We start from the raw sequence: 16,781 nt of genomic DNA on the forward strand, positions 1-16,781 counted from the left end.
CCACATGACCCTGAAAATCCAAAGGAGTTTCCTGCTGTGCATCTTTGTGCTTTCTGCAGTATTTTAGTCCATCATTGTTGTTCCTCTTGGACAAAGGTGGTAGAGCTAGTTGGAGGCAAAGCAATGAAAACTGGACGCAAACCAAAAAGCTACAGGAAGACAATCAGTTATAGACACATCTTTCAAACAAGTCTGCCAATTACACTGATAGATTGGTTAACAACTTGCATTTATTTGACCACATAACTTTGCGGTTTTATTAGCTCATAAATAATTATTTTATTGCTCTTAGTTGTAATTGTTGCTGTCCTCTGTAATTATGGTGAAGCTTCTGTTTAAGTAACGTGCATAACTAAAAGTGACACAGACAACAATTTCACTCTTACCTCACAGGTTTACCAATAAAACTGTACTGAAACTAAACAAGCCAGTAACTTTGCATAGGTATTAATATAAAATAATAATGTATTTTTTGTTGCTGTTGTTAAAAGATAGATAGATAGATAGATAGATAGATAGATAGATAGATAGATAGATAGATAGATAGATAGATAGATAGATAGATAGATAGATAGATAGAATTTAGTTTTTCCTATTTTCAGGTGTGTTCTTGAACCCATCACTATCGCTTTGTGCGCGTTCACGAATCCCCTCTGCGCGTCCCAGTCATGTGACAACACCTCAGCACGCCTGCGCACAGAAATAGAAGATGGCGGAGAGTGCGGACCTGAAGGTAAGGCGCAGCCTGAAATTATTACAAATTTAAGCCGGTCCTGCAGTATTTCATTGTGGCTCCCTGCAGTTCTGGAGCGGACTGAGTGTCGGGAGGGCTGGGAGCCTGTCGGGTTGAAGGTTTCCCACCGAAACGCGGCAGAAACTTTTTTTTTTTCTCAATCCGCCAACAGCTCCTGCGAACATGTTTATGTTGATGTTGAGAGGCGCTGGTTTGGCTGAAACGGACGGTCTTCCTCAGCGCACCAGCTCCTTCCCGGGCGCCTGTCACTTATCCCGGTCACAACTCGGTCTGTAGGAGTTAAAACAGTGTTTTTTATGCGAGTTTCTCCTGCGTGCCGGGGCGGTTTTGACGCGGCGGCAGCCTCCAGACTACGAGGCGGGTTGAATATAATGAGAGCAGCTTCTCCACACCTGTGAATTCTTAGTTAAAACCCGCTCATTATTACGGGCTTATCTATAACCCAGAGGCTGCTATCGATATGCAGCTTCGTTTAAGAGCAGAGGCCCTGTCCGCCTGCATGTGGATGCAGATCACCTGGCTTGGACCAATAAGCCTGAGGTTTAGTTTACCTGTTGATGATCCAACACACCTCAGTGTGTAACGGTGCGCTGGCTGCTCACTCCCGTTATTCCAGGATCGGTTTTTACATGAGCTCCGGGCTGATTTAATGAATCGATCGTCTTATTTTAGAGCTTTTCTTACACCGGTTTCTGTGATCTTAAATAACCTTCTCTGTCAGCTGCTGCTGTTCAAACACCGTTAACAACTGGGTTCGTTTTCTTTATTGGTTTGCCACATACGGGTTATTGGTTTGCACCGATTAGATTTGACCTGGCTCATGTTTACATAGATCTGGTTTGCAGCGAAGGTTGTATCATGCTAGTTGGAATTAAACAGTAAAGTGTTAATTGCGTAATGGTTGAATAACATTCATTTTGTCACTGAAATCAGGGGGGGGGGAGTTTCCCATTGAAACCCAGCAGATTGCATACGTTAGTTTGAATGATATGCAGTTTTGTGGATATATTAATTATTATGAACTGATTACAAGGTTATCCTCTTTTATAAGTCACAAGATATTTCCCTAAACTGTCACATTTTTTTGTTAGTTTGTTTTGTTGAGTTGAATCATTGCACCAAGCTAAATTCTCTTAGTTTAGAGAAAACAGTGGTAATTCTTTGTTTGAGGGTAAAGTAAAGGGCCCAGGTTTTGTAATAATTGGACTGCCTGTCAGAGCTGGTAAAAGGAAAAATTCACCCAGTTCTGATATCTTTAGTTCTGTTTTCCTCAGGACTCCTTCTAATTAAATTCTTCTCTGCAGGTGTTTGTTGTGATTAAGTGGTAACAAATTCTCAAACTTTATGGATTTATTAAGAAGAGAGTATTAAGATAAGTCTTGGGAAACTAACTACTGTAAAGACGAATTAATTTGAATTTCTTTGTCTTTTTAAATATTGAAAGTTCGGTAAGGCTAGAAATCAGTGGATAAGCAAACAGTGCTGTTAAAAGTGATAAAAATATCCGATGATTAAACACTAAGAAGCAGAAAGTCTTTCAATGTTTACTTTAAAATCTAACACTTGATTATTTTATGACACTCTTCAGCTAGCAGGCCCATGGTTTCAGCTTCAGATGTAAGCTCTGGGTTTGCATGGAAACAGATTTCATACGCAGTTGTGAAAAAGTATGGAAAATGTTTTCAGACTTTTTCCTTTTGTTTGTTTAAAAGATTGAAGACTTTCATTTCTAATAAATGAATGTCAATTTGGTGACGTGGAAATGCCATGCTGTGTCTTGTTTCGTTTTGCGTCTACGAATTCAACCAATCCATGGAATACTGAGCTTTTACTCAATCCCAAAATAATCTAGGAAATGATTGGATGTCGGTAGGCTGTTTTCAAATCTGAAAAGAGTTGTGGAGAAACAAAAATGAACATGGCAAAAATGTTTCCAGGCTTCTTGGATGGCCTCATTTTATGGTCTAAAGATAAAATATTCCAGAGAAAAAGCATGCTTTCTCACACACACTCACACACCCACAGGTGTTTGGATTCAGTTGTTTAGAGATGCCCTCCATATTGGGCTGTGGTTGCCACTAAATATATCTTGAATTAATTAGTGCCATTTGCTTTTCAGTGATGTTGTTGTTATATGTACTGTATGTTTTGTTTTTGTTTTTTTTTAAAAGGCTGTAGTTTCTCGGTTCTGTTTTCCCCCCTCTTTCTGTGTAGAAGCAGACTTCTATGGTGTCGTATTCGCTTTCTCCTTTTTCCTCGTCTATTTGTGTCTCCTTTCTCTTAAACTGTTTGCCATGCTTTGCTCCCTTTCTTTTTCTCTCTTCTTCCCTTTCTTTTCTGTCACTCTGTCCATTGCATTTGAAATAAACCCAACGCAATTTCTAATCCAAGTTTAGGTAATGATGTCACTGATGAACTTCTTGGCACTCAGATTCAGTTCTGGGTGCCGCAGCGCCGGACGGGATGTAAGAGAAAGATCAGAGACATAAAGGACTCTTTAGGCTGATATTTATTTTACGTCCTTCATTTTTGTTTAGTCGTATTAAAGGTTACAGTTTTAAGTCTTGTTCATAGTTGTGGTTTTTGTTTGTCCAAGAGAGAAGCATCTAATAAATTAATTTTAATGCAACAAAAGGCCCATATCACAGCTGTTTGGCTTGTAGACTCTCTTCGGTCGGGGTTTTAAACTGTTTTCTTCTTTTTTTTTTGGTATGAAAAGATCAACGTTACAAAAACCCAACGGAAAATTAATGAAAATATTTGCAGTTAAGAAACCCCGTTACTAAATTATTCACTCTTGCTTTCTTCCTAATTTAAACACGTGTTAAATATGTCCCCTAGGTGTTAGAGCCACAAAGTCCTGCACATCTATGATGCACAAGACTCTGTATATCGCATAGAAATTCACAATATTTCTGACCAAGAAACACACATTCACTCAAACATTATATGAACAGAGAAAAATACGCAAAGGTCAGTGAGTGCAACAGAAAGATGTCCAGAAAGAGACTAGAAGTGATGTTGATGGTGACGTTGTCTCTGTAACAGAGTTGAAGTTGCTCTCAGACCATCATTATTTTCAGATGTGTGGTTTTAGACGCACGTATTGTTTCTAAGACTCGGTGTTTTCTGGCAGCCATTGGCTCTCGTGGATTTGTCATCCTCGTGGCATCAGCGATGCATCTTAAACGAACTGATTGCTTTACATCTGCGTTCGGTTCAGGTTTCATGCCGATGCATCAAGCTGGACGTTTTCATACTAGTGAAGCATTAGCGCCCATAAAGTCCCGACATATTTACGATAACAGTGATTTATCTACTTCCTCTCTCATTTTGTTTGGAAATAAATAACTGAGCCCCATCATACTTTTAATTCTGTTTCATACTTTATGAAGAAAAGTTGACCTTTCAAAATAAGAGAGTTCTTCTCTCCGTGTGAATCCTTGTGAGCAGAACTAGCTGTGATGTTGACCACTGCAGCTGCCAAGTTTGCAAATTTACAATTGTGACAGCGTGAAGATTTATAATATGTGTAAATGTGTAACATGTATAATATGTGTAACATATTTACATGCATGTGTAAATATGTGTGTGTAAACAACTGTTTGCGTTTTATCGTCTGCTGTTTGAGCAAAACACTTATTGCCCCGATCATATCACATCCTCTTAATATAACGTGTGTGTATATATATATATATATATATAACGTGTATATACATATATTTATTTAGCTGTCTGTGGTAATGAGTCATCATAAAGTTTTACTTTCTATATAAAACATCACAAAATTATGAGAAAAAGAGCCAGCCACATATTTCAAAAGCACAATGCAAACTCTGAGTTGTTTTTAATGTCGGCTTTTATGGGATATGCAAAGAAACTCAGTGAAGATGTTTTTTGAATACTTTTTTTCCCCCTTAAGCAGATCAAATATCTTACTTGTATTCAAGAACCATAACTAATAGGATTAATAACATCCTGGCTTAAATGGTAGCAGTTTGCAGAAGCTTGAACTCATGACCCATCATGTTCATTATGCCTTACTTGTGTGAAATTTGAGGGGTTTTTTTAATTTGCATGCACCTAAGCGAGCATTATGACTCCATATTTGTTGAGCGTTGCTTTGAATCTTGTGGCCACCTGGAGTTGGGTCTGTCCTAAAGGAGATTGAAGCAGATTTAAACACTTCCAGGGTTTGTTTTATTCAATTAAAACTCCCCTCATCCTAAAGAAAATCCATCCCCAGGACATTAGGAAGAGGCGATCATGCTTTTTTCATTTATTAGGCTCCTGGTTGTATAGTTTAATACTTTACATCCTGAATCAATGCATAAAGCTGCCGTGCAGTCATCTCCGATAAAATCCTCATGAAAGCCTCTGATGTTGTTAACCCCCCTCCCTGCCCGCTCTCCCACTCTCCCCAACACGTCCTGTTGCATCGCATTTTGTTTGAGAGGAGTCTCGATCCGCCTTTAGCTCCTTTGAACTGTCTTCTTTCTTCTCCGGAGCTGCTGCAGCAGCAACCTGGCAATACAAATGACTGTCTATGTGCAGGCAGCTTATAGGTGGAGACAGTCTATTTGTAGAGCCTCTGGCTAGGTTAATCCCTAATGATACAGGCCCTCGTCTTTGCTTCCCTACATCCTTTCAACACCTGCCTATTTCTTTTATTGCCGTTGTCATTATCGCCGCACTTAATTTCCAGTTTGAGCAGAATGAGAAGTTCAGGTGGAAATGTCAGATTGTGCGATTGCTGGTCTCGTGAATGCCGCACGCAGCTTTTTGAGATGTAAAGGTTTAGATGCGAAGGTTTTCACCCAACCCAGAAAAGGAGGGAAATATATACATATATGAAACACTTGATAAATGGAGTTATGATGCGTAGCAGCGCAAAAACAGATGTGATAAACCACACAATGCCAAACCTGATGCAGATGTTGCATGTTTCTTCTGCTCCAGAGATGTCAGAGATGTTTAGCGTCGAAACATCTGGAGCAAACTGTTGTAGACGGTTTGTTGCCTTTTTGCCCATGTTCTCAGTATTCAGGGAGGTTCACCAGTTGGCCTGCCAGACAAAGATAACAAACATGCTTTGTCACTTCAGGCAACGTGATATATGTTCTACATGTTCCGCCCAGTCAAAGCGCCATTCGAGCTCCATTATCGTCAGACTTTTCTTGCCCCGCGAGAGTACATGCTTGTCTGCAGCCATCGACTTTTGTGTGGTTTTTGCAGAGATGGAGCTTTCCTTAACTCCTGTGGTGATTTAGTTGCACAGTGCTGTTGCTGTGGAAACATGTCACATTTGAGATGGACATGGGGTAGGCAGCAGTGTGGAGCTCAATTGCTTGTTTCCAACAGGAGGAACGAGAGAGGGAGAGAAAATGCATTTTTCTTCCAGCATATTTTCCAGGACGTTGAATTATTTCAGGTATTAGAGCTGTTTTGCTGGGAAACAAGAACAAGTAAATGGTTGAAAAGTTGGGTTCATCAAAGAATATTCCTTCCTTCCTTTCTTTCTACTGTGGCACACATCAGGAGCGCTGAGTGTTCAGAATCAATAAATCCCTCCATCTGCAGCTTTCTGCAATAGAGATTTGTCACTTTTATGACTTATCATGCACTTGTTATTATTATTATTTGCTGCTGTGTGGCACAAGAGTCAGAGAATAAATTTTCACTAGCATTAGTATCCAATTCCTAATCAATCTCAGCCACAGTCAGACTCTCTCTCTGCAGTATGTTGGACCACATTTAATGAGATTTTATATGTTATAGCACCAAAATATTTAATAAGCATCAACCAAAAATACAGTACTTTCATGTTTTATTTGCTAAATAAGAGAAATATGCTTCTCAGAGTTTCCCCCAGAAAACTTGCTAAGCCCAAAGCAGTCGTGCAGCGGTCCACATCGTTTTTGATTGGAATATTAATACCTAAATACCAACTATATGTTTTTTTTTTTTAAAGCAATAAAAAAAAAAGCCTAAAATAAATAAACAATATTTAGCCTGGTGGGACACAAGTAAAGCCTGGTGGCCCGCCAGGCTTATAATACATGGGGGGGAAACCCTGCTATTTTAAAATGTTGCTATAGATATATTTGTTTTCTTATAGTTATTTTAGTTTTGCTGAAAAAAATCACAGATAATGAAAAATGAGACGCCGTAGTGAAAAATAAAGAAAAGGTACTAAATCAAGCCGGTTTTCTTCGATGAACTAGTCTGACTTTCTCTTTCTTTATTCCGCCTTTACACTCTATCACAGCTTTTGGAGGACATTTCTTTTAAGTTAACCTTATCTTATCTATGTAGTGCATAAAAGGCACATTTGTTCATGTTTCTTTGCAACAGTAAGTATTTCTAAACAGCCAACTTCGTCTTTCTTTCAACAAAGACAAATTTATGAGCGTTCCCTTCCTCAAGCCAGCTTGACTGACAGTGTGCAGCAACACATACTGGGTCCGTTACTCTGGTCTTACACGTGACGGTGGAATAAATAACATGTCGTGCGAACTGACACTTTCTGTTATTAACAACAAAATTAATACTATAAACTTTTTTTGTGGTTTTGAAGCTGCAACTGTATAAACCTTGGCTGTACCTTGATGGTATTAAAATGGTGACATGGCTGTTGCTTAAAGTGCCACAGGGGTTTCCTAACAAAGCATTTCATATATTTATTTTTGTTTTGTTAACATGGGAAATTGTTGAGGGTAGAGACATGTAGTCCCAGTCAGCATTAGCAGTCAAGCTGAGAGTTTTCATGCTTTATTTCCTTTGAACACTTCTGGTTGAAGTGAATGACTGATTAGTTGACCCTTTCAAAACTTTGTGACTGGGGAGATAATTCAGTCATCTGAATAAGATGTTTTGGAGCTGGGATACAGCTAATATCCACAATAAATCTTCATCAGTACTTGGAGACGGAAGGACTTTGTGAAACCATGCAAAAGGTGGACCGCATGGTAATGATGCCGTGCAGGACTGTGAGGCTGAAGCAGTGAAGCAATGTTAGTGGTGCGGTGGTTATTTCATGGTGTCAAAAGGGTTGGAGAAATGAATATAAAATTGGTAAATATCAGCCATAACAGCAATGTTTATACTGATGTTTATAGGCCCAAATTCTCCTATCGGTGCACCCCTGTTAGTTGTCCTGACTTAAAGCTGTTGGAGGATCTGGAGAGGGAGATACAATATTAGGATGATGGCAAGGATACCGACCATCCTCAAAGATCGGGATCCCAAATTCAAAGATTAATCATCCAAATACCAGTTGAAACATTAAAAATTATATGAAAAATTAGGATTGGATGCTGTAGTATAAACAAAAGATTTTTCATTGATTATTTAGAAGAGCATATCTAATTTTTAACATCCCATCTGGAATGCATAATGAAAAAAAAAATATATATATATATATATTAGCAGCTATCCACTGCTGCAATGCTATATATATATTTTATATATATATATAAAATAGGAAAATAGGAAGTTAGAAACTGAAACATCCATCTACTCTGGAAAAAAATATTTTATGTCATGAAACACATCAGATGAGATGACGTAATGACTCGCACTTACTGGAAAATATGTTTTTATTGCAGTCTGACCAGTCGCAGCCTCTACACTGACCTTTTGACCTTGGGGAGTGCTGCTGAAGCCAGTGACTCACCAAACACCCCTCATTCTTTAGGAAGTAGTCTGCTTAGAGTGGCCCGATCCTTTTGGATATGCAAGAAAACTTCAGACTTCTCTGTGTGCCACTTGTGAAATCTCCAAATTAGAGGACAGCAACACACAATGTGGTAATCATCATCAAGTGATTAACTGAAAAAGCAAGTCCATTTTTTGCGAGATAAAGGTTAGTTTGATTAAATCAGCGACATCTTGTTTGTTTATCCTCATCAGTTTAATTAGTGGACCATTTGTCTGTGGCAGAGTTTTAAAGTAATCTCTGTTTTTGTTTGTCAGAGAAAAGCTGTTTGGGGAAATAAAAGGTATTGTTTATTGACCGCAGCGTCTCTGAATTATAACGAGCTGTGTACAGTTCTTCATCCTTTATTACCCCAGGTAATCTCATAAAGCCTCTGCTTCACCTTTTTACAACTCTAATTGCCTGTAATATTTATCATTAGGTTTCCTGAGATTGCTGTTTTACTGTCTGATCTTTGGCCAAATCGATTTGTTCCGTTAAAAACAGGAAACTATTCTTGGAATCACAGCTAACAATATCAGCGTGGATTGTTAAGGCAAAGGTCCATATGACATGTAGGAAAATATGAGCTATAAGTGACCTGTAGTGTCCTCCATCAAATAGTCTCCACCACATTTTGCGAGGTTCAGGATATCAGCTGCTAAAGAAAAAAATGCATCGAAGGTTTATCTGACTGAGCTGACAGTGATTCTTTGGACAGATTGTAAATTACATGCTTTATTTTTTTCCATAGTTTTTTTAGATGAGGTGGAAATGTGCCTCATCTGTCTTTTTTTTTTCTTGTAAAAGACATTAAAAAAAAAGACAGTATGAGATACAAGATGCTGTGAGATATTTTGGGTTCCTAGTGGGAACACTTGGGTATCTTCAACTGGAGCTGCATGGCATGTTAGAAAAGCATGCAATATTGTTGAATATTGTAACAAATATGGCTGCAATTACCCCAGATTCCCCCCACTGTTTTGTTTCCTTTAAATTACATCTACAAGTTTTAACATCTTGGTCACAAAATCTATGCCATTGTTGAAAATCGCAGATTTTCAGTTAATCGAAGATGTTGCTGTCCATCATTTGTGTTTTCAGCACTGAAAAGTTTACGTAAATCCAACAGTTGAGGTATAATATTTGCAGCAGCGTAAGATTTCATCATACAAGATCTTCCGATATTGAAATATCGCAGTACTTCTCGTTCAGTTGAATGCTGCCTTGAGAGCGCTAGCCATTTGCGGTCAATATGACTTTGCCTCATCAAAGATGCAGTAACTACTCTTAAATCCTCTGACTGATAACATTTTAGGTTCTTAGTAGGAACTAGGGGTGCATCGATTGCAGTTTGCTGGCCGATTAATGATCTAGCCTGACCTACCGATTCCGATTTTGGCCGATATCCTTTTTTTTTTTTTTTTGTCTAAAATGTTGCAAAATGTAGCAAGAAAGTTGATGAGTTGCCAACAGTGAGATGACAATTGTTAACTGCAAACATATAGAGCTGATCTGGTGGGCTGATCTGCTAGTGAAACTTCTCTCACAGCAGAGCAGAAGATAGCAGTTGATTCCTACTGGGGATGCGGCCGATAAATTGGTGCATCCCCAGTAGGAACAATAAATGACAAGACAAGACACATATGAAAGCACAGTGAGTTGTTCAGACGTTGAAAGAGGCAGAAAGAATCGCTATAACAACCAATGACTTTGTCTAAGAGTACGTTGAGCTACATTGCAGTCACAGCACACACTATCAGTACTAACACAGCAGTGGTGAGTGTTGTACTGCAGACCATGCGTAGTGGAAGCGCTGTGCTAAGATCTGAAGAGAGAAAAAGAAATCCTAACAAGAAAGATGTCAGTTTGTTTAATTTGTAGAGAAATCAATAGAAAATGCAAAATAAAGGCCTTCTTGTAGCATAAACTTGATCTTTGAAGTTTTCTTGAAAGCGATATTAAAATCCGACCTTGTTCTTGTGAAATCATTGTCGTGTCTCGTCCTGTGAGTTTTAGGTATTGTTACGCCCGTAATTATGTGCATGACGTGCATCAGATCAAGTAGAGCTCTTATGATTGTGACATTGAAGACATTGACATCGCAAACATTTCAATTACTGCAGCCATTTGATACATTGCAAAGCTTTGATTTCACTTTCAATTAAAACTTAGGTTTTATTCAAAGTACAGTACTTGGTTTGCAAAGTGTCAGAAAGGTAGACGGCACGTTGGATGGAGAGTCTTTTGGGACTGAATCCACTTGTCTAGGTCGTTTTCAAGGTAACTGCATTTCTTAAGATGATGTAACCTTGTGTCAGACTATGTTTATAGATAATTTTAAAGGGAAGTCTCAAAACATAAATATAAAGGGGATCATGTTTTATATAATTTTATGCTTCAGTCGTTAACTTAAGATGCAGCAAACCAGGTAAATTTGGTATTTTTACCTCTTTCTGCATCATTGTCACATTTGCAGTTGGATATGGCGCAGAAAGGAAATGAAATCTTAAGAACACATCAAGGCTGTCATCTTTCCTCTGAATGAAACTCTGGACCGGAGCTCAGCAACGTAACCACAGTTGCGTGGTCCGTATATGCAGTCAAACATCAAAGAGGCTCCTCTCAAGATAAAAGGCATCTGTGGTCCTGCCCAGCCTGTAGTCTCCTGCTCCCGTCTCTGCCATTCCCCTTCATCTCAAGTTCTGCCGACCTCTGCCAACCGAGCTGGACTAAAAGGCTGCTGCAGAGTGCGAGCACAGCTCCTCTTTTCCTTCTTCGGCATCCAGCGTTGCACTTTATAAGACGGCTATTCTGTCTTTACAAAGCAGGAGATGTGGTTCTTCTCGGTCACAGGCGATTGTGTTAGCATTTAAAACAACGGTGCGACTTGAACCTTCGCCATCTTGGCCTCAGATCAGAAAAACGCCCTTGTCAACATTTCGTGATGCTCGGCATTGAACACAGCTGGTTTTAGATGTCTATCTACCCGTGGCAAGCTGGGACTAGACCTCAGTAGCCTCAGGTGTGGATGAATGGCGTTTAATGATTAAAAAGAGACGCCTTTCAGGACTACGTCCAGCTGGGTCACCCGATCTTATCCAGCTACAAGAAGACCCGCACTCATCGACGTCTTTGTCCCCCCAAAATGTTCTTTTGTTTGAGCCACAATGCACACCGTGATTGGGGTTCTAGAGAGAGGAGAGAGGGAGAAAACAACAGGCGGAGGCATTTCATAGTTAAGCTTGAGTCAGAGAAGCTGGAAGGCTAAGAGGTGGGGGGATGGGAGGACAAAGAGGGGAGGAGGCTGGCGCTCAGTACAGAGCCCTGTAGCCGAGAGTTGGAGCTTTATATAATGGCCAGGTAGTGTTCAACCTCTGCTTCCACCCCCCATCCACCACACACACACACACACACACACACACACACACCCTGCAGAGACTGCCTGGCTCAACATGAGCCTCACCATCTCCCAGCCTCCAGGGATTCAGAAGAACTGCAGTACTGTTCACCTTCTCAAAACCAAATGAAAGAACTGCACAGGTTTATTTTAGCCGTGCAAGTAAACACAGAGAGCTCAGCTGTGTTTTTCTGGATAACAACAAGGCAGATATTTAAGATTTGCACTACCTGTTTTTTTTTTGTTTTGTTTTTTTTAACCCTGGCTAAACAACAGGAACAGGTGAAATGAAGTCATTGATTTTCATGATTTTTGTTTATGGCTGCAGGTTGTGTTTAGGGTGGAAACTTCCAGATTTTGTTTATCTGGGTTTGTTTGTTTGAAGATAAAACGAAACAAACTCTGATTTGAGCGTAATTTAGCCAAGCAGGAGAGAAAAACAGAGTGATTATATGCGAGTGGTTTTGGTTTGTCTTTAATTTGACTATTGTGCGTCATTATTCAACGCACTTTTTCAGAGCGGATCACATCAGTGCTATGCACTGATACTCCAGCCTGATTTTCGTCTTTATGGGCGATCGGCCGATACTCGCAGGTGAAAACAATAGTATATTTTTCTTATCTACCTCTGGAAAGGTGTGGAAATCAGTCACAGTCCCCATTTCCTCCACCATGAGAGAGAGTTTACTGACAATAGGTGGCAATAATCGCCCCAATGTTGTCAACTTAGACACAAAAAAATTGATGTTGATCAAAATTGGAATTGACAAGTCAAGCTGATTATTGATCTACCAGAAAACTGTAACCAGGGCACCCTGGTCAGCGTATTAAAACCTTTCGTTATCCAGTTAGGCCTGAGCCTTTTTAATGTGATTATTATAAAACATGATTTTTTATAGTAGTATTTATTTCATTTTGTATGTTTTTAATTTGATTGCAGGTAGGAAATCTTTACCATCGTACCAGGAGCTTTAGTAAGGCTTAGTGAAAACTTTTGACAACTATTTTTCATACACTTCAAAGTCTTTAATCATCCCATATTTGTTTATGTTTTACTTTTTTTTTAACAGATCTTCTTCTAAGCTAGAAATGTGTTTTTATTGGTATTTTTTGTTGTGTTTCTACAGATTTTTAAAGACAAATTGTGACACTTGCGCTTTGGTTCTCGTCTAGTCCAGTACCTGACTACTTTATTAGGAATGTTGTTTTTGTTTTATAAGCCACTTAACCCTGACCTGTGAATCATTCAGATATAAATAACTCAAGGGTTTGCCCAGCGTTGTGTTAACACGGCTTAAAAAAAACCCGGATAGTTACCTGAATGCATCGCTCAGGTTCTGATTAAAATTTCTGATGGATTTCTTTTTCCAAACTCTTAAAGACGTAATTATCAGATACTGTTTATTTTGTTGTAGATGGACATTAAGCTCCATTTTGGTCAGTTTTACGAGTGTAATTGACAATTTGTTGACTTGAAGTCCAGCAGGCTTTCAGGCGCTCTGGGAGAATTAGGACTGTTTCATAATATTTACCAAAAAAGTTTGTCTCCTCAGAAGTAAATGATAAACAAATTACATGTGGTTTAACTCTTAAGAAGTAAAAATCAATAGATGTATTATTTTTCTTTTTAAAAATGAATACTTTTCCTGATTAAAGAAATTCTAATTAATTAAAGGAATCAGTTTCTATTGTCTTTTAACCACCAGTCCCCTAAAAAAAAAGAAAAGAAAAAGAAAGACTTTGACAAAGTTTCTCATGCTGCTTTCAGATTTCACATTCAAAACATAACAGCTGTGTGAAAGCCTAATTCTTCTTACAAAACTAAATATTTAGCTTTTAACGTCTTGGTTGACTGTTAGGTTTCTTTTTTCTTTTCTTTTTTTTTTTCAAGCACACCTTATGGAAGTTGTGTTTGCAGGATATATATATATATATATATATATATATATCTATATATATATATATGTCCCAAAATGCTTCTCGTTTGACAAATCCAAGCTGTAAATGGGTCATATTCTGCTCATATTTTCTTACAGTTGAAGCATTTGCCAGCAGTGTGCCTGGTAATTAGATTAACTGTTAGATCATAATCCCCAGAGGCCTGTCTCATAAAGTTATAGCTGGAGTGTTTGTTTTAGATAATTGATTGCAGTAGGAGCCCTAAGAGCAATCCACATGTTTTCATACACAGTGATGGATGTTCGCCGCCCCCACCCTGGATGACTGCAGACGTTTTCCTAAAGGTTTTCGAGTGTAAATTCAGGGGAGTGACGAAGGCCTGGCGTCAAAAACAAGGCGTGGTCCGGAGGCTCGCGTTTCACTGCGTTACTTCTCTGTGTCGTCATAAAAGGAAGAAACTATTCGTGGTATTTTTTTATTTTTTTGTCCCTGTGTGCGATTGAAGCAAAAGAGATGTTTGCATTTCAACATTTTAATCATTCCCCTTGTTAAATGGTTACTGGAAGTAATCATAGGTAGAAATCCCTTGGTATTTTTAAAGAGGTGTTTTGAACTTTAAGGCTTCCTGGAACCATTGCAGATTTATTTATTTATTTTTTTTTTTTTTCACGCACATGGGGAGGAAAATATAATTGTGTTGGTGTCATATGATTGTCATGTGGCTGAGAGCTGCACTTGAGGTTTTGTGCATGCATAAACCATTTGGCCAGCACATGCGATCACCGTGAGCCTAATTATGTCCGGTAGTACGTCGGTGTTGACTCGCTGCGTGTCGGGTCTGGAGCTCGTGGCTGCAATTTGCATGTAGCTTCAACTTGAACTGAAATACTTTGCATTGCAAGTGATATCTGAAATGATATATATATATTTTTTTTTGTGATGAAAAAAATGAAGTGGAATTGTAAATTGTACAGGGGAAGTTGGCTGAATTTACTCTCTAATTTCAGTTCAGGAAGCCACTGCTCTAAAGGTTGACTGTCATTTAAATAGAATTTGAACAGAGAAAAACTGCAAGATTTTATGCATGCCTTGAAAATTATATGCATGCAGTAACATTACTGAAATGTTAATAGCCTCAAGCCTCAAAGTTTTGTGGTAGTTTACGCTGAAAAAACATTTATAAAATATGAGACCCGTACAGAAACAGTACTGTGTGTATTGGCTGATGACATGCATAGTTTCTCAAATGTGCTTGTTAGGTAGACGTACATGGTAAATACAACAGATGGTAAAAATATCTGCTGTATTTAACATTTTCCTCACACTTCTGCTTGTTTCCCGTCGTCAGTGTTTTCTCTGATTTCTCAGCGTTTAAGCGTTTGAGCCAGCCAGTGTTAAGACAAGTTTGGTTTCAGCGGCAGAGTGTCCATCTGACTGGAAAACAGGTTCTTCCTGAGCTGTGTTAGACATTAGACATGTCGCAAGAAGCAATAAGGCAATTAGTCGCATGCTAGATTGAAGCAAACTCAGTTTCTATTTACACAATTTATTGTTTTTCTCTTTTTCTACCAAAAACTGGATGATGAATTGAGTCTTCAGTTTGGTGCTTTGGTCTCAGCTGGACCTTTTGCTGAAGGACATTTTTGTTTACAGAGACTTCATAATTCATTTTGTTTATTGTTTCTGTTGTGTTTATGTTGAATATTTAAAATCTCTTCCAGTTCCAGTGTTAGATGTTCATTACAATTTAAAGTTAATTGATCTAGGTAAATAATGACACTTTTAATGCAAAATTGCATTAAAAGTGCCATTATTTACCAAATCACACTCCATGACAACAGTCATAAACATTCATGAAGACTCCTTCATGTTCATAACAGGTATTATGTCATGTTTGTGACATAATACCTGTTATGTAAATATCAGTTTTATGCACATCCCATCAAACAAAGTGCTACCAATACTTTTAGTAGAAATGTTAACCTTTGATTTACATTTTAGCACCAATGATGAGAAAATAAAGGTAACAGGATTGTTTTCAGGTTCTGTTGGCATGTTATGTGTGCAAATCATTATTGTTTCCATAAGGCAGCAAAAAAAAAAAGCTTGATAAAACGAGACACTCTATCAGTCTGGAACAGCTTTTATTTCTTCTCTGAAAAATAAATTGTAACAATAGCTTGGCGCTTGTAACCTTTACCGGGGAAGATTTTCTCAGAAACTTGACCGCGATGCCAGCCAGTCGCCCGTTTCGGAGGCCACTGTGTCTCCCGACAGATAAAACGTCCCATTCAGGACGAGTCGGCCGCTGGCCAGTTCCATCCCGTCTGCCCTCATCAAACAGGCGTCCATGCTGCCCGTTTCCTTTCATTGCGGCTTCAGCACAGGCCGCTGCTCCGAGCTGCAGCGCCGACAAGAGTGTTTTCTGTGACGATGAGGTCTAGGTGTGTGTCAGAATGCAGATGAAACGCACATAACCGGTTTAGTTATTTGTGTGGGGTTTTTTAAATATGAGAAAAATGCAAAGTTATGCAACTTTGAAGAAATTTAGCTATGAAAAACACTTTTCCAAGGGTATTTGTTGCAATTTTGATCCCAGCTGAATCTCTGAAACAATATCTGACTGACCTTGTCATACGTTATCTGATCTGTGGAGGTTTTGGACTGAAGTCAAGGACATTCCACTTTAAAAAAAAAATAAAAAAAATCACAAAGCTCAAAAACAACATGGTGAGCTAATCATTTAGCAGGACAGAAAGAGCTTTACTCGGTCGAATGCCTACTTCAGAAACACTAGGTTCAGTTCAGTTTGTTTCTATAGTTCCAATTGACAAAGCATGCAATTTCAGGCGCTTTAAAAAAAAAAAAAAAGTAATTTCAACTCATGCATGTAGCGACAGCATAGAGGAAAAACTCCCTTTTAACAGCATTAACTGGTTTGGTACAAGCGGCTGAACCCCTGACGGGGTTTGGGGAGACGTTGAAAAGAAAAGTAGTTAACAATGACACAAATTGGAGCGTGGTAGGAGAAG

General features: G+C 38.7%; 1 protein-coding gene across 1 annotated transcript in view; it reads left to right on the top strand.

Annotated features, from left to right (window-relative positions):
* The first annotated feature begins 654 nt into the window (after nucleotides 1-654).
* LOC103146177 (E3 SUMO-protein ligase PIAS1-like) overlaps nucleotides 655-16,781 on the top strand; it is a 63,881-nt gene continuing 47,754 nt past the window's right edge. The window contains exon 1 of the mRNA XM_007563967.2: nucleotides 655-733. Coding sequence (XP_007564029.1) covers nucleotides 710-733 — 24 coding nt within the window. The 5' untranslated portion in view covers nucleotides 655-709. The remainder of the gene's footprint in view (nucleotides 734-16,781) is intronic.

This window comes from Poecilia formosa, unplaced genomic scaffold (genome assembly GCF_000485575.1).
Source record: "Poecilia formosa unplaced genomic scaffold, Poecilia_formosa-5.1.2 Scaffold153, whole genome shotgun sequence".
Lineage (NCBI taxonomy): Eukaryota > Metazoa > Chordata > Actinopteri > Cyprinodontiformes > Poeciliidae > Poecilia > Poecilia formosa.